General features: G+C 45.7%; 1 protein-coding gene across 5 annotated transcripts in view; it reads left to right on the top strand.

Annotated features, from left to right (window-relative positions):
- Nucleotides 1-741: 741 nt before the first annotated feature.
- The window catches only part of SCLY (selenocysteine lyase), a 39,811-nt gene continuing 19,364 nt past the window's right edge, over nucleotides 742-21,188 (top strand). For 4 of the 5 annotated variants that reach the window (XM_033229692.1, XM_033229690.1, XM_033229691.1 and 1 more), the window contains exons 1-4: nucleotides 742-1,000; nucleotides 5,262-5,374; nucleotides 9,264-9,364; nucleotides 10,504-10,684. In XM_033229692.1, the coding sequence (XP_033085583.1) occupies nucleotides 912-1,000; nucleotides 5,262-5,374; nucleotides 9,264-9,364; nucleotides 10,504-10,684 (484 nt within the window). In that variant the 5' untranslated portion in view covers nucleotides 742-911. The remainder of the gene's footprint in view (nucleotides 1,001-5,261; nucleotides 5,375-9,263; nucleotides 9,365-10,503; nucleotides 10,685-21,188) is intronic. The other variant, XM_033229689.1, reaches the window with a different exon arrangement.

The raw sequence follows: 21,188 nt of genomic DNA, 5'->3' as shown, positions 1-21,188 counted from the left end.
TAGACAACTCAACATGTCCAAAGCTCAACCCATCATCTTTCCCTCTTACCCCCGTGTTCCCTCTTACCCCAGATAAAGGCACTAACATCTTCCCAGTCACTTGGCTAATCCTTCCTTCCTTCCTGTCCCTCATGCCCCAATTCCTATTTAACGGCCTAAAAAGATCTTCAATTAATCTTTTCTGCGTTTCTACGCCCACTTAGAGTCCCTCATTTCTTGCCCTATTTTCTCAATGCCCTCCCATCCTCTACTCCAGATCCCCTCAAGTCCATCCTCGACGCGTGACTCCAACTTCACGACATCCACGTCCCTTATGGAGCCGCTCCGACTATGGACGCGCAGGTCCAGCGGACCTGCTCATCGCTGTTCAGGGCGGCCCGCGGGAGACCCCCGGGGCCCCGGCCCTGCCGCCGCGGTCCCGGCACTTCCCCTCGAGTGTTCGCGGCGAACAAGGCCACGCGGCCCCGGCTCTCCCGGTGCGCACGGTTCCGCGCGCAGGCAGCCAGAGGGAAGCACGCGCAAGACAGCACAGCCGCCTCGGCTTCTCAGGTCCAGCTCGGGCCTAGCCTGCTCTTACGCCGACTAGCCGGCAGCGGCCCGACGGCGGCCCTGCCCCAGAGAGCGAAGGTCACGGGGCTCCCCCGGAAGTGAAGTTGCGGGGATTCGCGCCAAGTTCCCGGGAAGCTCCGTGACGCCCTAGGCCCCGCCCCAACCCGTTACCTGACCCCCGCGCGGGCCCGCCTCCCACTGGGCGCACTGCGGCCTTGTGAAGCGGGCGGATTGGCTGGGGGGTGCTTCGCTCAGCCAATCCGGACGCGTCCGGGCGTCGCGGCCCCGCCTCCTCCCCAGCGCTCGGGACTTGTAGTGCTCCGCGGGAAGAAGGCTGGAGTTCCGGTAGCCGTGGGGCTGGGATGGAGGCGGCCGTGGCGCCGGGGAGGGATGCGCCCGCACCCGCGGCGAGTCAGCCCAGCGGCTGCGGAAAACACAACTCGCCGGAGAGGTGCGCGCCGTCAGGGGAGGGCCGGGGAGGCGGCCGGCGTCAGTCCCCGATTGTCCCGCGCGGGAGGACGGAGGGCGCTGCCGGCCTGTGGCCGCTCTCGCGTGGGGCGTCCCGCGCAGGGATGTCCTCGAGGTCGGTCTAAGTCAGGGATGCGAGCTTCGAGGAGGAGCAGGTGCGAGCTGTGGCCCGGGAAGGGGCCACGGAGAGGTGACTTTGGGGCCGAAACTTGAGTGACTTCCAGGGGTGAGGTTTACAGGTTCTGGGGCAGCAGAGCCTGCCAGGAAGAGGGCACAGCAGATGCGAAGGGCAGGGGACTTGTCAGAGGTGATCCGGCAGAGCCCCTGACCCGGGAAGAACTTCGGGGTTCATTCGGAGCCTTATGGGACTTCGGAGGTTGATCACGGAGCGATGCAATTTAAATGTTTTGAAGGAGTCCTTCTGGCTGTTTCCTAGAAATAGGGGCGCGGGTAGGCCTGGGACGGGAGGAAGCCGGGAAGCCAGTTGGGGATCTTGTAACAGTCTAGGAGGGAGATGTGGTGTGCTCCCAGAAACGGATGCGTTGGTAGGAAGCTGTTGCACTGGGGCAGGTGAAAGGGAATTAAGGATTCTCCCAGGCTACTAGCCTAGCTGCAGGAAATTGGGGATGGCCACCGCTGAGAAGCGCGGAGACCCGGAGCACGTGGTGTCCACACTTGTTAAGTCCGAGAAGGGCGGGAGGCAGGGGTATGCATTTTCCGGTCTGTGTGTCTTCTCTCTCTCTCTTTTTTTTTTTTTTGAGACGGAGTCTCGCCCTGTTGCCCAGGCTGGAGTGCAGTGGCGCGATGTCAGCTCACTGCAAGCTCCGCCTCCCGGGTTCATGAACATTCTCCTGCCTCAGCCTCCCGAGTAGCTGGTACTACAGGCGCCCGCCGCCACGCCTGGCTAATTTTTGGCATTTTTTAGTAGAGACAGGGTTTCACCGTGTTTGCCAGGATGGTCTTGATCTCCTGACCTCGTGATCCGCCCGTCTCGGCCTCCCAAAGTGCTGAGATTACAGGCGTGAGCCACCGCACCCAGCCTGTGTGTCTTCTTTTCCAGACCCCTCTTTTTCCTTTTTGTGAGCTCATTTGCTACCCATGCTTAGAATAGGAGGCGTCCAGGCCTAAAGCACACACGTTTGGCATTCTACCTTGGTTGGAACAAAGTGAAGGGATCTGGGAAAATATCCCCTATGGAATCAGTGGAGCGAGATTCCCAAGACTTTTTATTTTTTGGTTAAGAAACTCATAAAATTGAGCCTGCTCATCCAATACTGATAGCATTTTAAGGAAGCAGCAAATAATGAAGCAAAGGAATGTGTAAAGTATTAATCTGAAATTCAAGCCATAGATTTGTTCAGCCCAGCAGCAGATTGAAGAGCTATAGTCGCCCAACAAACACTAGCTAGACTAAGGTGCTTTGGATGCTTATTTATAGGAAAGAAACAGATTTAAGGACACATGCAAAGTCGAGCTGGGCTGGGGGTTTCCTGGGACTGTTAATGTCTCACGGGTCCGTGTGAAGAGACCACCAAAAAGGCTTTGTGTGAGCAACAAGGCTGTTTATTTCACCTGGGTGCAGGTGGGCTGAGTCTGAAAAAGGAGTCAGCAAGGGTGGTGGGATTATCATGAGTTCTTACAGGTTTTGGGATAGGCGGTGGAGTTAAGAGCAATGTTTTGGGGGCAGGGGGTGAATCTCACAAAGTATATTCTCAAGGGTGGGGAGAATTACAAAGAAACATCTTAAGGGTGGGGGAGATTATAAAGAACATTGATCAGTTAGGGTGGGGTAGAAACAAATCACAATGGTGGAATGTCATCATTTAAGACTATTTTCACTTCTGTGGATCTTCAGTTGCTTTAGGCGGTCTGGATGTATCCGTGCAGGTCACTGGGGATATGATGGTTTAGTTTGGGCTCAGAGGCCTGACATTAATACTAGTACCAGAGTGATAAAGGACAGCAAGTCAAACTTGTCAAAGCCTTGTACCTATTGAGTGATTTTTTTTTGTTTTTTAATTGAGATGGTGTCTCACTCTGTCACCCAGGATAGAGTGCAGAGGCACAGTCTCGGCTCACTGCAACATCCACTGCCTGGGTTCAAGCGATTCTCCTGTCTCAGCCTCCCAAGTAGCTGGGATTACAGGCATGTGCCACCACATCTGGCTAATTTTATTGTATTTTTAGTAGAGATGGGGTTTCGCCATGTTGGCCAGGCTGATCTTGAACTCCTGATCTCAGGTGATCGGCCCGCCTTGGCCTCCCAAAGTGCTGGGATTACAGGCACGAGCCACAGCGCCCAACCTATTGAGTGATTTTGAACAGAAAAGATGCTTCATTACAACTAGTGCACATTCTGTCCACACTCTGTGTCTTAACAGCCATAGTTAGTCATTGTTTCTGGGGTTTCATGTGGATGGTATAAGCACTGTTTATTTTAAAACTAGGTAAATTAATATCAGGCAGGACTACTACTACACATTTTTCTAAAGGCTTTCAAAGATTTTGGATATTAGTAAAAACATATACAGATAAATTTTACTTAGTGAGGGATCTTTCAGGGAATTTGTACTTTCTGTGGCATTTGTCATCTTATAAAAATCATGCCTCTGCTGTGTGGTACCCATGGGCTTCAGCATTGGTGACAGGGCAGTGAGAAAAACAGAGCCCCTATGCCCATGGAGCCATACTTCTGTCAGTCTATTAAGGTAGTAAGGGAATAAGTCTAGTGTGTCAGATGATGCTGCTGCCTGGAAAGGAAGGAGAGAATGGGACCTGGAGGCTGGGGAGGGAGGGACATAGGTGGCTGCAGTTTTGTGGGTTGGTTGGTTGGTTGGTTGGTTGGTTTTTTTGAGACAGAGTCTTACTCCGTTGCCCAGGCAGTGGCGTGATCTCGGCTCACAGCAACCTCCACCTCCTGGGTTCAAGCGATTTTCCTGTCCCAGCCTCCCTAGTAGGGCTAATTTTTGCACTTTTAGTAGAGATGGAGTTTCACCATGTTGGCCAGGCTGGTCTCAGACTAACCTCAAGTGATCCACCTGCCTTGACCTTCCGAAGTGCTAGGATTATAGGTGTGAGCCACTGCGCCCAGCCAGCTGTAGTTTTAAACAGAGCTGCGGGGCAGGGGATCTCACAAGAGGACTAAGTTGGAACAAAGATCTAAAAAAGTAAGGTGGAGGCAAGGCATGTAGTTTTTCTGGGCAAAGAAATGGAAAATGCAAGGTCTGGGGCCAAAGTTCACCTGCCCCAGGGAGAAGCCCAGGTCACCACGAGCCCCACAGGCCATTGCAAAAACAGGTGTGGGGAAATAAGGCGAAACTCGGATGAAGTTAAAACAGCAGACAGGAAAGTTCCCTTGGGAATATGCAGCTGTTCCCCTCCTTCCATAAGAAAGAGGCCAACCATCTGCCCTTTATAGCCGTCAGATGGGTAATCTGGGCCCAACAGACCGTTAATCCTACGAAGGGGTAGAGTGTTATTAGAGGCAGGATCTGGCTGTGTTGCCCAGGCTGGTGTGCAGTGGCTATTCATAGGCGCCATCATAGCTCACTGCAGCCTCAAACTTCTGGCCTGAAGAGTTCATTCCGCCTCAGTCTCCCCAGTGGCTGGGACTACAGGCACGATCCACTGTGCCTTACTAGAAAGAAATTTTGAAAACCTAAATGAAAATCCAAGTCCTATCAATTATAAAAGGAATTGGCAAAAACTAGATTATTATTATTATTATTATTTTTTTTTTTTTGAGACACAGTCTTGCTCTGTCGCCCAGGCTGGAGCGCAGTGGCCGGATCTCAGCTCACTGCAAGCTCCGCCCCCCGGGTTTACGCCATTCTCCTGCCTCAGCCTCCCGAGTAGCTGGGACTACAGGCGCCCGCCACCTCGCCCGGCTAGATTTTTGTATTTTTTTGTAGAGACGGGGTTTCACCGTGTTAGCCAGGATGGTCTCGATCTCCTGACCTCGTGATCCGCCCGTCTCGGCCTCCCAAAGTGCTGGGATTACAGGCTTGAGCCACCGCGCCCGGCCAAAAAAACTAGATTATTAGAAATTGTGCATACGTTTTCCATAAGTAGTGCAGATCTGGATATTCCCAAGTGCAGCTTGTGGGTGTCTGCAGTGCTTATGCAGAAGACCGCCGTGCCCTTGACATTTTTTGCTGCTGCTGATGGGATAGACACAGAGCAGCCGTACTTCCCATATGCCGTCTCCTTTTCCTTAGGGGGTGTCTTTGCTTTCTTTCCTTCAGGAAAGTTTATATGGACTATAATGCAACCACTCCCCTGGAGCCAGAAGTTATCCAGGCCATGACGGAGGCCATGTGGGAAGCCTGGGGCAATCCCAGCAGCCTGTATCCAGCAGGTAATTCTAGAAGATGCACATGTTCACAGATGGGAGATAATGGGGATGGGACACTCTTAGAGAAATTGCACACCCACATGTGATGGCTTTGTTTTGAATAGATTTCTGTTAGCTGCAAATCTTTAGCTGTAATTTTTGATTGTTTCTTTTCTGAGAAGTCCCGGTTTGTAAGCTGAGCCTTGCTGCTACTGTAGTCTTTAACCTTTAATGTTTAATCTTTAACATGCTGTCCTGTCACCCTTTCCCAGATGAGAAAGGTGTCCACTGAGAGTTCCTTGCAGTGGCAGTCAGTGCCTGTTGAGCACTGCACAGATCTAGCTCAGTCAATCCTTACAGAATTCGCAAAATATGTCTTTTAGGTCATCAGGATAACATACAATCCTGGCCCTTTTTAAAAATGAAAATTACTTTTTCATTAATTAGTTATAAACTTATATGTTTCCAATTTATTTTTATTGTAATGTAGAGCATTAAATTGGAGGTTTTTGAGAATAATTTGCTTCAAGTCAGTTATATGGCAGAGTTACATTGTTTTTCAGACAGATGAGCAAACTCAAGTCTTACCTTTCTTATTTAATGTTTATTAGGGATAATTAAGATAAACTATGTTAACTGTGGATTATGATGAACTAAGATAACTTCAAACAGAATATTGCCAGGCCATATGGTTTAGTAACACTTGTGTACAACTTTACAGGTTTAATATGTTCTCATATTCATTTGCTGTTAAAAGTTTCACAGCAACTTAATAACAAAGCCCTTCAGCTTAGATTCTAGTCATTCATTAACTTATTTGTTGGTCTATTCTGGCTAATCTTCTGCACATTGCCTTGTATCCAGTCTCTCCTTTAGTAAAATTGAACTTTCTGACGTATTAAACTTGAAAATACGGAGAATAGGCCGGGCGCGGTGGCTCAAGCCTGTAATCCCAGCACTTTGGCAGGCCGAGACGGGCGGATCACGAGGTCAGGAGATCGAGACCATCCTGGTGAACGCAGTGAAACCCCGTCTCTACTAAAAAAAAAAAAAAAAAACTAGCCGGGTGAGGTGGTGGGTGCCTGTAGTCCCAGCTACTCGGGAGGCTGAGGCAGGAGAATGGCGTAAACCCGGGAGGCAGAGCTTGCAGTGAGCTGAGATCCAGCCACTGCACTCCAGCTTGGGCGACAGAGAGAGACTCCGTCTCAAAAAAAAAAAAAAAAAGAAAATACGGAGAATAATTAAATGCCGATGACAGGCATGGTCTCATGAAAACGTCTGGGAATCGCTCTCACGGAGAAATCATGTTCTGGACCTAAATGAAGCCTGGCAGTGGCTTTTAGGTTTCCTTGACAGCCTTTGTTTCCACAAATTAAAAACCATAAACTCAGAAGTGTTGCAGTTCACTTTCTGTTGCTACTCAGAAATGCAAAAGAAAAAAATCAATTTATAGAGTGGTTTAATTATTTTCACAATATTATTATTTAAACATTAATAATATTTAAATATTATTATTATTATTTTGAGACTGAGTCTCGCTCTCACCCAGGCTGGAGTGCAGTGGCACTATCTCAGGTCTCGGGTCACTGCAACGTCCACCTCCTGGGTTCAAGCGATTCTTCTGCCTCAGCCTCCCAAGTAGCTGGGACTAGAGGCACGCGCCACCATGCCTGGCTCATTTTTGTATTTTTACTAGAGATAGGGTTTCACCATATTGGCCAGGCTAGTCTTGAACTCCTGACCTCGTGATCCACCCACCTCGGCCTCCCACAGTGCTGGGATTACAGATGTGAGCCACCACGCCCGGCCTAAATATTATTATCTAAAGTCTTTGAGGGAAATTTATTTTAAGGAAAATGTTGAGGATGTGGGGAAAGATTTTACATACCTAAGATATTTATCACAGTCTTGCTTATAATAGCAAAAAAAAAAAAAAAAACCTGAAAATAAGCTCAGCGTTCATAAATGTTTATGAAAAATAAACTATCTTCGGCAAAACAGAAGAAACCTCGTGAGCGTGGCCCTGTTGTGCGTGTGGAGGTCTCTTTACAGCCTGTTGCTGGAAGATAGCCAGTGCTCAGACCTTCCCGTCCAGCCCACTGAAGTCACTACATTGTCATAGCGACAGAAGCTTCACCGTATACCTGTGAGAAAAGGAGCGTGAACAAGGCAGCTGATCTCTTAGTATCATCATGCAAACAGTTTTGACTTTGTGGAGCTCGTGAGAGGGCCTTGGAGTTTTGGAAACCGCTGACGTAAGCAGCACTGACTGAGCATCAGCTGTGTACTCAGCACCCTGCTGGGGAGGGATGAAGCAGGGTGCCCAAAATGTGTTTGGGTTTTTGAGGCATTACCTTGTCCACTATGTGGAGAATGGACCCTGGTGGGGGCCTGCTAGGAGAACATCACAGCAGTGGCCTTGGCTTGGTTGGTGGCTGGGCGGTGGAGAGGCGGAGTCAGGTTCGGAACGTCTTTTGAACACAGAGCCTACAGCATTTGCCGGTGGATGAATTGGCAGGGAATGGAAAGAGAAAGATCCCGTGCTTTTGCCCTGGGCTGCTGAGGGATGGAGTTGCCATTTCCTCAGTGTATTAGTCTGTTCTCATGCTGCTAATAAAGACCTACCTGAGACTCGGTAATTTATAAAGGAAAGAGGGTTAATGGACTCAGTTTCCCATGGCTGGGGAGGCCTCACAATCATGGAGGAAGGCGAAAGAGGAGCAAAGTCACACCTTACATGGCAGCAGACAAGAGGGCGTGTGCAGGGGAGCTCCCCTTCATAAAACCATCAGATTTCCTGAGACTTAATCACTGTCATGAGAACAGCATGGGAAAGACCTGCTGCCATGATTCAGCTACCTCCCCCCGGGTCCCTCTGATGACACGTGGGAATTATGGGAGCTACAATTCAAGATGAGATTTGGGTGGGGACACAGCCAAACCATTATCACTGAGAGAGGAAGGCTGAGAGTGAGGGTGACAGTTTATTACGGTGACTTTTAGTGTCACCAAGTAAAATGATGGAGTTTTCCTAAACACCATAGGCCTTGGGTGTTTAGGAAACTGCTACTAAAACTGACATCTATACAGTAGCATTAAGGAGCGGCAGAATTACTTTGTGTATTTATTTTACCTCAGCTTTTTATATTTCTCTTTTTTATGATGTTTTGTAATAGTATGTGTTTTAGTGGTGCCTGTTCAAATTTTTTTTTTTTTTTAAACAAGACTGAATGGCCAAAAAAGTTTGGGGACTCCTGGTGTGTACAGTAAGGATGGTCACTGAAACTTTCGGAATTCCCATGGCAGAGCCTTTCTGTCTTTGCCCCATCAAGCATGGTTCCTGTGTTTTCCTTCTAGCCAGTGACACTGGGTGATGGCCGGATGCATAGCCCTGTTTGAAAGCAGGTGTGTCCCTCAGACAGTAAGCTTCGCAGCCCAGGTACACCGTGGGCGACATGCAGAATGAGATATGGCACTAGACTTTGTGTTGAGGAGTCATGAGTTCTGTTTTTGCTTATTTTTGTTGTTTGCAACCCATTCCATCCTTTCATTCTCCGCTCTTGTTGAATGGGAAGCAAGGCAGATGGCCGCAGCGTCCCCCCGCAGCAACTGGTAAGAAGAAAGCCACATCTTGGGGGACGTGCAGGTTCTTAGCCAACCTCCCGTACTTGTTTCTGGGTCTCATGGAGTTAATAACTCTCCGTTGGTCACTGGTTCGCCGCTGTCTCACGGCCGCTCCTTTGCCAGGTTGTGTCTAGGTTGTAGTGTTTTGCTGTGCTCACATTAAGGGGGCAGATTTTTCTTAGAACGGCCCATGCAGACCTCTTACTCTTTTGTATTTGGTTGTCCTTTTAGAAGCGTTGATAGGGCTTGGTGAAGCAATGTTAATGAATTTCCTTTTTGGTCCCTCAAGGAAAAAAGGCCAAGGATATTATAAATGCAGCTCGGGAAAGCCTGGCGAAGATGATAGGGGGCAAACCTCAAGATATAATCTTCACTTCCGGGGGCACTGAGGTAAAGCTTCTGAACACACTCACATTCTTTTAGCTGCAAGTTATAATAAAATACACAGAAAGTGATTCCCTTTTGCTACATTTTCATTTAAAGAAAGAGTAGGCCAGGTGTGGTGGCTCATGCCTGTAATCCCAGTACTTTGGGAGGCCAAGGCAGGAGGGTTGGTTGAACCCAGGAGTTTGAGACCTGCCTGGGCAACATAGGGAGAGTCCATATCTACAAAGAAAAAAAATGAGCTGGGTGTGGTGGTGACACCTGTAGTCCCAGCGACTAGGGAAACTGAGGTGGGAGAATCATTTGAACCCAGGAATTCAAGGCTGCGGTGAGCTATGATCACGCTGCTGCACTCCATCCTGGGCAAGAGACTGAGACCCTGTCTCAGAAAGAAAGAAGGAGGAATGTGTGGTCTTGCTATATTGCATACTAGCTCAAGATAATTAGCATATATCCTTTAAGTAAGTTTCAGGTAGCTAATAGGATTTTCGTAATGTAATATGTAAAGTAACCTGCTTTGCACTGTTATTTCCATAAAGGTTTCCCCATCATTTTTGCCCTGGAATCATTCCTTTTAATCCCTAATTGATAGATATTTAAGGGCTTTCCAAGGTTTTGCTGTAAGAAATGGTGCTGCACTTAATATTAATAAATAACCTTTATACACACTATTTTGTTTCACTGTGAGTGTAGCTGTAGGAAAAAGTCCAAGAACTGGAATTGCTGGGTCACGGGGCTCATTTGGTAGATGTGACAGATGGCCCACTGTAGAGGTTGTACCAATTTATACTCCCACCAGCAGTGGTGGCTGGACAAAATACTCTTTATGGCAGATATATAAAATTTTAAAATTCATAATATTCTATGCATATAACAAAACTGCACTTACACCAATACATTTATATAAATTCTTAAAAATTAGTAATATTGCTTAACAATAAAATAGACATGATTGACTGGAAATGAATCTCAAGTTTTTGAATGTTGGAAAACCCCAATCTTTCAAAAGGTCCAACTCAGGAAGCTGAATTTCTTTGAAGCTTTTTTGATATTAGCCACAAAAGAAATTAAGTAACAGAAATGGTTGCTCTGACCCTTACCTCGGCACAGTTTTTGTAAATGCTTTTTTTGCTGTATCTCTGCAGTCAAATAATTTAGTAATCCATTCTGTGGTGAAACATTTCCACGCAAACCAGACCTCAAAGGGACATGCGGGTGGGCACCACAGTCCAGTGGAGGGGGCCAAGCCCCATTTCATTACTTCCTCGGTGGAACACGACTCCATCCGGCTGCCCCTGGAGCACCTGGCAGAAGAACAAGTGGCAGGTGAGCGGGTGCAGGGTGGCCCTGGGGCCAGCCTGCTGGGCTCCAGCTGTGAGGCGGGCAGCAGCCTGCAGGCAGAGCCTGGGATCCACTGTGGAGATGTGGATTCAATGTGCTACTCACTGTAACTCCCCAGTTCTGATGGGGAGCCAGGCCCTGGCGCCTTGGTGAATAGATGCCCCTCACTGCACTGGGCTCCCTGGCTGCCCCTCTCAGTGCAGAGACCAGCTGCCACGAGGGCGTCAGCCAGTGTGGCTAAACCTTCCCTTAGGAAAAACATCGAAAATGAATATGTAGAACTAGCCATTTGTGTAAACTGAGTGATATTTGAAACTTGCATGTAAGAAATATTTAACCTTTATATAGTACGCCTGCAAATGGGCAAATGAAGCTTGTCATTGTTTGGTTTTCATCATAAAATCTCAGCTCCCACTCTCCTCTCACATGAAGGGGAAGGGTCAGATAGCCCTAAGCTTCAGGTGTGAAGCCTGGAATAAGCTGCTGCACCTGATCTCAGCACCCATGAGGCAAGGCCTCCGGCTGTGTGCAGAAAAGCGGAGCGAGGTGGTGCCCAGGTGCAGCAGGAGGCGCAGGGGCCCGAGGGGAGGAGGAGGCTCGCTGCAGCAGCAGTGGCCCTGTGGCTGTCACACAGCACAGACAGAGCCACCTTTCAGTTTTCTTGCCATAGGACGTCCCAAAAGGGAGTGACATGTCCACCAGTTGTAGACCATTAACTTGTAAAACTGGGGCAGCCAATTCATCAACACTGTCCTTGAAACAGATTTTCTTCTCAGCCTGAGCTTTCTTGTGTAATCTATATGAAAACCTGAAGGTGAATAAGAAGAAAATACAGGCCGGGCGCGGTGGCTCAAGCCTGTAATCCCAGCACTTTGGGAGGCCGAGACGGGCGGATTGCGAGGTCAGGAGATCGAGACCATCCTGGCTAACACGGTGAAACCCCGTCTCTACTTAAAAAAAAAATACAAAAACTAGCCGGGTGAGGTGGCGGGCGCCTGTAGTCCCAGCTACTCAGGAGGCTGAGGCAGGAGAATGGCGTGAACCCAGGAGGCGGAGCTTGCAGTGAGCCGAGATCGCGCCACAGTACTCCAGCCCGGGCGACGGAGCAAGACTCCGTCTCAAAAAAAAAAAAAAAAGAAAATACATTTCTCTTCAAGATTAAGGGACTGTGGCTGAACTGCTTGATTTGACTATGAAGCCTTTTTGGAAAAAAAATTTTTTTTTGGCCGGGTGCAGTGGCTCAAGCCTTGTAATACTAGCACTTTGGGTGGCTCAGGTGGGTGGATCACTTGAGGTCAGGAGTTCAAGACCAACCTGGCCAACATGGTGAAACCCCATTTCTACTAAAAATACAAAAATTAGCCAGGCATGGTGGTGCATGCCTGTAGTCCCAGCTACTGGGGAGGCTGAGGCAGGAGAATCACTTAGACCCTGGAGACGGAGGTTGCAGTGAGCCAAGATCACACCACTGCACTCCAGCCTGGGAGATACAGCAAGACTCTCTGGGGGAAAAAAAATTAGCATTCTATTGAGTGGGATTGCTGGGTCATGTGGTAACTATCTGACAACTTTTAAGGTAACTCTGTTTAACCTTAAGCTTTGTTTTCCAAAGTAGCCGCACCGCTTAGTACTCCTATTTGCAGTGTCACGGGGTTCCAGTTCCTCCATGTCTTTGCTGACATTTGTTATCTGTCTTTTTTATTATTGCCATCCTAGTAGGTGTGGTTTTGATTTACAATTCCCTGATGGCCAGTAGTGTTGAGCATCTTTCGTGTGTTCATTGGCCATTTGTATATATCTTCTTTGGAAAAATGTCTATTAAAGTCCTTGCTCGTATTTTAATTGGATGACTTGTCTTTTTATTGAGTTGTAAGCATTCTTTATATATGCTTGATACAAGTCCCTTATCAGACAGATGATTTGTAAATATTTTCTCTCATTCTGTGGGTTTGCTCTCACTCTCATGGTATCCTTTAGAGAACAGAAACTTTTCGTTTTGATGAAGTCCATTTTTGTTGTTGTTGTTCCTTGTGTCATACGTAAGATTTTGTCCTACCCAAGGTCATGACAATGTACTCCTATATTTTCTTCTAAGAGTTTTATAGTTTTAGCTCTTACATTTAAATCTGTGGTACATTTTGAGTTAATTTTGTGTGTGGTGTGAGGGAGGAATCCAAATTTACTTTTTTTGCATGTGGACATCCAGTTGTTCCAGCACATTTGTTGAAAAGACTCTTCCATGGATGGTCTTGGCACCGTTATTGAAAATCAGTTGACCATAATATGTGAGGGTTTATTTCTTGACTGTCAACTCTATTCCATTTACCTATATTTCTGTTCTTAGATTGGTACCAAACTGTTATGATTACTGTAGCTTTATAGTAAGTTCTGAAATAGGAAAGTAGGAGTTCTCCAAATTTGTCATTTTTTAATATTGTTTTGGCTATTCTGCATCTGTTGAAATCTCAAAAGAATTTTAGGATCAGCTTGTTAATTTCTGCAAAAAGTCTAGCTAGGAGTTTGATAGGGATTGAATTGAATGTGTAGATGAATTTGGTCAGTATTACTACCGTAACAATATTGTTTTCCAATCCATTAACATGTGATGTCTTTATATTTACTTTAATTTCTTCCAGCAATTTTTGCAGTTTTCAGGATTAAGTTTTTGCACTTTTGTTAAATTTATCCTTAAGTGTTTTATTCTCTTGATACTATTGTAGATGGAATTGTTTTCTTATTTCATTTTTGGATTGTTCGTTGTAATATATGTAAATGTAGTTGACCCTTGAACAGCATGGGTTTGAACTCTGTGGGTCTACTTACATGTGGGTTTGTATAATATACAAAATATGTGTTAATCAGGTGCTTATGTTATCAGTAAGGCTTCTAGTCAACAGTAGGTTATTTGTTGGTTAAGTTTGCGGGGAGCTGGCTGGGTGTGGTGGCTCACACCTGTAATCCCAGCAATTTGGAAGGCCAAGGGGATACGGATCACTTGAGGTCAGGAGTTCAAGAACAGCTTGGCCAACATGGCAAAACCCCATCTACTAAAAATACAAAATTAGCCGGGCATGGTGGCACATACCTGTAATCCCAGCTGCTTGGGAGGCTGAGGCAGGAGAATCACTTGAATCCGGGAGGCAGAGGCTGTAGTGAGCTGAGATGGTGCCACCACACACCAGCCTGAGCGACAGAGCAAGACTCCATCTCAAAAACTAAAAATAAAAATAAAAAGTTTTGGGGGAGTCAAAAATTAGACACAGATTTTCAGCTGCATGAGTTGCGCCACACCCCTAACCCTCACATTGTTCAAGGGTCAACTGTACAGTTGATTTTGTATGTTACTCTTGTATTCTGCAACTTTGCTGAATTTATTAGTTCTAATTGTTAGTCTTTTTTTTTTTTTGAGGCAGAGTTTCACTCTTGTTGCCCAGGCTGGAGTGCAATGGAATGATCTTGGCTCCTGCAACCTCCGCCTTCTGGGTTCAAGCAATTCTCCTGCCTCAGCCTCCTAAGTAGCTGGGATTACGGCATGTGCCACCATGCCCAGCTTATTTATTTTGTTATTTTTAGTAGAGATGGGATTTCACCATGTTGGTCAGGCTGGTCTCGAACTCCTGACCTCAGGTGATCACCCCAACCTTGGCCTCTCAAAGTGTTGGGGTTACAGGCGTGAACCACCATGCCCAGCCTAATTGTTAGTTTCAATAGGTTTTTTAATGGATTCCTTAGGATTTTCTATATAGAGGGTCATCTATAACTAGAGATAGTTTTACTTCTTGTTGTCCAACTTGTATTTCTTTAATTTTATTTTCTTGTCTAATTGCCTTGGCTAGGACCTCCATACAATGTTGAGTAGAAGTGGCCAGAGTGGATATCCTTATCTTGCTGCTGATTGTAAGGGAAGGCATTCATTCTTTCATAATTTCATATACTGTTAGCTGTGGGTTTTTTATAGATGGCCTTTATCAGGGTGAGGAAGTTCCCTTCTGTCCTTGGTTTATTGGGTGTTTTTATCACGAAAGGGGTGTTGGATTTTGTTAAATGCTTTTTCTGCATTTATTGAGATGATCATGTGAGTTTTTGTTCTTTATTAGGTTTGTAATGTTGTAGTACCTTAACTAATTTTTGGGTGTTAAACCATTTAATCCTTTTCATATGTTTTTAGATTTGGTTCACTATTATTTTGCTGAAGATTTTTCTGTCAATATTCATAAGAGGTATTAGTCTATAGTTTCCTTGTGGTGTCTTTGTCTAGTTTAGTGTCAGGGTAAAATTTGCCCCATGTAAATCATAGGGAGTGTTCCCTCCTCTTCTGTTTTTTGGAAGGGTTTGTGAAGACTTGGTTTTCATTCATCTTGAAATATTTGAGAGAGTTTGCCAATGACAACATCTGGGCCTGGGCTTTTCTCTGTGGAGAATTTTCAAGTTACTGATTCAGTCTCTTTACTTTTTATAGGTCTGTTCAGGCTCTCTATTTCTTTTGAGTCATTTTCAGTTGTTTGTGTCCTTCTAGGAATTTGTGCATTTCATTCGTTATCTAATTTTATTGGCATGTCATTGTTTATAGTAGTCTCTAGTAATGCTTTTTTATTTCTGTAAGATTTATATATCCCTTTCATTCATGATTTTAGTAATTTTATTCTTTTTTTCTCTTGATCAATTTAGCTAAAGATTTATCTTTTTTAAACTCTTTGAAGAACTAACTTTTGATTTTCCTGTGTTATTTTTGTAATCTCTGTTTTATTAATTTCTACACCAATCTTTATTAACCCATTTATGCCGGAGGTTGCAAGTTTTTTGTGTGTGAAAAATCAGACCTTGGCAATAACCTTGAGCAGTAGGATATAAATAACTCCCACAAGCTTAGTGTTCCAATAATGGAACACTTGGCATAAATGGGTTTTCTTTCTTTCTACTTGTTTTAAGTTTGGTTTGTTCCTTTTTTTCCAGTGTCTTAAGGTGAAAGATTAGTTATGATTTGAAAAAAAATTTTTTTTTTTTTTGAGACGGAGTCTCGCTCCATTGCCAGGGCTGGAGTGCAGTGGCCGGATCTCAGCTCACTGCAAGCTCCGCCTCCCGGGTTCCCGCCATTCTCCTGCCTCAGCCTCCCGAGTAGCTGGGACTATAGGCGCCCGCCACCTCGCGCGGCTAGATTTTTGTATTTTTTAGTAGAGACGGGGTTTCACTGTGTTAGCCAGGATGGTCTCGATCTCCTGACCTCGTGATCCGCCCGTCTCGGCCTCCCAAAGTGCTGGGATTACAGGCTTGAGCCACCACGCCCGGCCTAATTTTTTTTGTTTTGTGGCCTAGCCATATAGTATATCCTAGAGTATATGTCAAGTGCACTGGAGGATAATGTATGTTCTGCTATTGTTGGTTGGAGTGTCTTGTAGATGTCTGTTAGATCTACTTAATTTATAATGTTACTCAAGTCTTCTGTTCCCTGTTCCCTTGTTAAAATTCTGCCTAGTTATTGTATCCATTATTGAAAATGTGATTTTGAATGATCCCGCTATTATTAATCGGTGGTCTGATTAATAGTTGATCACACTATTAATTAGTTTCTCACTGCAAACCTGTCAGCTTTTGCATCATGTATTTTGGTGCTCTGTTGTTAGGTGCATATACATTTATATTTGTTTTGTATTATGGATGAACTAGTTCTTTTATCATTATAAAATGTCCATCTTTATCTCTAGTAACTTTTTTTAAGTCCCTTTTATTTTATGTAAGTATAGTCATTCCAACTGTCTTATGGTTGCTGCTAGCATAAATATCTTTTTCCATCCTTTTACTTTTAATCCATTTACGTCTTTAAATCTGACATGTTGTAATACAGTGTAAGCGACATATTGTGGCGATAAGATTAATGATAGCGGTAGCCCATCATGCAGGGCTGACACTATGTGTCAGTTAGCAGTATGACGCAACATGGCCTAGGGATTTCCAACCCTGGCTGGGGAGTTTCCAGGAGGTAAGACCACCTCAGCATAGATGGAACTCTCATAAACCATAAATACAAAGCTTACCCTTACCAAAATAGCTTAACTCCCTTACGGAAGAGAAACCTGGTAACTGACCTGACTAAATACAAGATAAGAACGGGGAAGAATCCCTGAAACTCTGAGAATGCTCTCTGGACAGAGACCCTCTCGGTCAGGCAGTCATGATGCCTGAATGTATCTGACCCTTGCCACCTGCCTGCTCCTGCTAGCTATCTTGTAAGAGCGCTGCCAGAATAAACTGCTTGAACATCATACAGTATCTAAGACTTATCTTTGATGTGAATAATACGAAAAGGGAAAAGTCACCTTTGGGGAAGGTTAACTAGGCCCACCCCAAGAGCCCTGAACAGGATGCATGGGTCTCCTGTAGATTCTTTTTTTGTTTTTTGGTTTTTTTTTTTTTTAGACAGAGTCTCGCTCTGTTGCCTAGGCTATAGAGTGCAGTGGCACAATCTCAGCTCACTGCAACCTACGCCTCCTGGGTTCAAGCCATTCTCCTGCCTCAGCCTCCTGAGTAGCTGGGACTACAGGCACCTGCCATCGTGGCCGGCTAATTTTTGTATTTTTAATAGAGACGGGGTTTCACCATGTTGGCCAGGCTGACCTTGAACTGATCTCAGGTGATCCATCTGCCTCGGCCTCCGTAAGTGCTGGGATTATAGGCGCGAGCACCGGCCAGTTCTTTTTAAATCTAGTCTGACAGCCTCTGCCTTTTTATTAGATTGTTTTATCATTCACACTTAATGTTACTATTGACATAGTTGGATTACCACCTATATTTTTACTTTTTGTTTTCTAGATATCTCATATATTTTTGTTTTCTTTTCCCCCTTTACTCTTTTCTTTTGCATTAACGAGTATTTTCTAGTTTAACATAAAAATTCATTAGTGCTGGCCGGGTGCGGTGGCTCAAGCCTGTAATCCCAGTACTTTGGGAGGCCGAGACGGGCGGATCACGAGGTCAGGAGATCGAGACCATCCTGGCTAACATGGTGAAACCCCGTCTTTACTGAAAAATACAAAAAACTAGCCGGGCATGGTGGCAGGCGCCTGTAGTTCTGGCTACTCGGGAGGCTGAGGCAGGAGAATGGCTTGCACTTGGGAGGTGGAGCTTGCAGTGAGCCGAGATCGCACCACTGCACTCCAGCTTGGGCGACAGAGAGAGACTCCGTCTCAAAAAAAAAAAAAAAAAATTCATTAGTGCTTTTTTCACTTTTTAAATTAGTTATTTCCTTAGTGGTTATCAAGGGCTTACTATATACGTATAAACTTATCAGTATTTACTTCAGATTTATACTAACTTAATTCCAGAAAGATGTAGAAATGTTACTCCTATACAGTTCTGTTCCTTCTTCTTTTTTGTGCTTTTCTTGTTATGGGTATTACATCTATATATGTTACAAACTCAACAGTGCATTATTACAATTTTTTTTTTTCTTTGAAACAGTCTTGCTCTGTCACCCAAGCTGGAGTGCAGTGGTGCAATCTTGGCTCACTGCAACCTCCACCTCCCAGGTTCAAGTGATTCTCATGCCTCAGCCTCCCAAGCAGCTGAGATTACAGGCATGTACGATCAGGCCCATCTAATTTTTGTATTTTTAGTAGAAACAGGGTTTCTCCAGGTTGGACAGGCTGATCTTGAACTCCTGGCCTAAAGTGATCTGCCCACCTTGGCCTCCCAAAATGCTGAGATTACAGGCATGAGCCACTGCACCCAGCCACAAATATCATCATTTTAGTTAATTTCCTGTCTTTTCTCTTCTCTTCTCTTCTCTTTTTGACAAGATTCCACCCTGTCACCCAGGCTGGAGTTTGGTGTCACAATCACAACTCACTACAGCCTCAACTTCCCAGGCTCAAGTGATCCTTCTTCCTCAGCTGCCCTAGTAGCTGGGACTACAGGCATATCCCATCACACCCAGCTAATTTTTTTTTTTTTTGTTTTTTTTTTTTTTGTGCAGATAAAGTGTCCTTGTGTTGCCCAGACTGGTCTTGAACTCCTGGGCTCAAGTGATCCTCCTGCCTTGGCCTCCCAAAGTGCTTACAGGCATGAGCCACTGCACCTGGCCAATTTCATGTCTTTTAAGGAAGCTAAGGGAAGAAAGAGCAAGTGTATGTTTATAGATTTTGTTCGAGTAACCTTCTTAGTTGCCTTTTCACATTATCTTCATTTTCTCCGTGGATCTGAATTATCATTTGGTGTCTTTTCCTTAATAGACATTTCTGCTCCCTCCTACCTCCTTTGTGCTATTATCGTGAAATATTGTGTTAGAGCCCTAACAAAATAATTATATATATGTTACTTTATACAGTTGCTTTTAAATCAGTTGAGAGAAGCAATATACAGTTACACTGCCCTTTTTTCCCTTTATTTTTTTGAGACAGAATCTCTTGTGCGAATTTCAGGATACTTTCTCTGCCTTTGGCTTTCAGCATTTTCATTATCATGTGTCTGGGAGTGAATGTCTTTGTGTTTCATCCTACCTGGAATTCATGTAGCCTCTTGGGTATGTAGATTAATGTTTTCCATCATATTTGAGACATTTTCAGCCATTATTTTTCAGAGACGTTTTTCTGCCCCTTTCTCTTGCTCCTGCCCTTCTGCTACTCCTGTTTTCCATATTTGGTGCCTTATGGTGTCCCACATTTCTCTGAGGCTCTGTTTATCTTTCTCATGTTTTTCTCTCTTATATTTGGATTTCATCTACCTTTATGTTGACTAAATGTATTTTCTGCTGGTTCCAACAAACTCTTGAGCCCCCCTCCAGTGAATTCTTCATATTGGTTGTACTTTCCAACTCCACGATTTCCTTTTGGTTCTTTTTCATAATTTCTCTCTTGTTTTTTTTTTTTTTTTTTTTTTTTTTTTTTTGAGACGGAGTCTCGTACTGCCACCCAGGCTGGAGTGCCGTGGCTGGATCTCAGCTCACTGCAAGCTCCGCCTCCCGGGTTTACACAATTCTCCCACCTCAGCCTCCCGAGTAGCTGGGACTACAGGCGCCCGCCACCTCGCCCGGCTAGTTTTTTGTATATTTTAGTAGAGACGGGGTTTCACCGTATTAGCCAGGATGGTCTCGATCTCCTGACCTCGTGATCCACCCATCTCGGCCTCCCAAACTGCTGGGATTACAGGCTTGAGCCACCGCGCCCGGCCAATTTCTCTCTTGTTTATCTTGGGGACTCTCTATTTGATGAGCCACTGTCATCATTCTTTATCTCTTTAAGTACAGTTGCAGGCAGTTTTTATCGCTTGCCTTTTTTCCTGCTTTTCCACACACTGAAGATACCAGTTAGAATTATTTTAGTTTTCCTATTCCTGGGATTGCTTCTGTGTGTTCTAGAATCAGTCATTTACCTGTTCATCCTGGTTTTTCCTCGGACTTGGGGATCCTGGATTGTTCCTGTGGATGGATGAAGCATTTCGTTGTTTGATGTAGGTGCTAGGGAGGGCTCATCTCCAACTCTCAATGCGCTTCCCCAGGAGGTGTCTCCCAGGAAGGGAGGGCCCACAGTGGGCTGTGCATAAGGTAGTGGCAGCAGACCCCGCCCACTTTTCTCTGTGACTTCCCTGGACGGAGCTGCTTTTGCTTTGCTCCTCTGAGTCCCCTAGCAGATGCCTCAAGCTCTTCCCCGTTTTCTAGATCCTTCCCCCAGACAAGGAGCCTGCCTTGTGCCTGTCGTTCCTCTTTGGGCGCGTGGCGCTGTCTCAGTCTGAGGTCAGTGCCTCTGCTGCTGACTTGGTGTACGGGAGCAGGGAGTGCTCGGACATTGGGACACTGTCCTCTGCCGGCCTTGGTAGCTGGCCCCTGCCCTGCGCTTCCCGCTGTCCACCCTGAACTTGCATGGCCACTGATCCTTTCAGATTTGCCTTTAAGTATTCTCTTCACTGAAATGCCATCATCTTGCTACATGTTAGGGACTCCTCAAAATTCCTAGTCCACATACCTCACCGCCCCCCCTTTTATTTGAGACAGTGCGTTACTGTGTCACCCAGGCTGGAGTGCAGTGGTGTGATCTCCCTATGTTGCCCAGGCTGGTCTTGAACCCCTGGGCTCAAGCCGTCCGCTCACCTCGGCCTCCCAAAGTGCACCCCTGCGCCCGGCCAGACACCCTTTGTCGGTGGTGTTTTGATTTGATTCTTACTCGGAGAAGTGGCTGTTTTCTCTTTCATTTCAGTAGGACCCTGAGCGGGCAGTGGATACATTTGTTTTTCACCATTTTAAACTCAAAGGACTAAAGCTAAATAATGTTGTCTCCTCTGCTCATTTTCCATCCGCAGTAGCGAGACTGTCAGTGCCTGGGGCAGCGCCTGGCACGTAGGAATGGCTTCATCAGCACTGGCTAGGTGCCAAGCACATGGCAGTGAAGTGCTGTGTGCGAGGACCCTCCCCTAAAGCAAGAGCCTGTGTCCCTGTTGCCACTTCCCCTTTGGTCCCCGTAGAAGCAGAAAGGCACGTAGGTTCCACGACACAGATCCACCC

The sequence above is a fragment of the Trachypithecus francoisi genome, unplaced genomic scaffold (assembly GCF_009764315.1).
Source record: "Trachypithecus francoisi isolate TF-2019V2 unplaced genomic scaffold, Tfra_2.0 Lachesis_group13, whole genome shotgun sequence".
Classification (NCBI taxonomy): Eukaryota; Metazoa; Chordata; class Mammalia; order Primates; family Cercopithecidae; genus Trachypithecus; species Trachypithecus francoisi.
The sequence above is the reverse complement of the archived record's forward strand: the minus strand, read 5'-3'. Positions and strand labels throughout refer to the sequence as shown.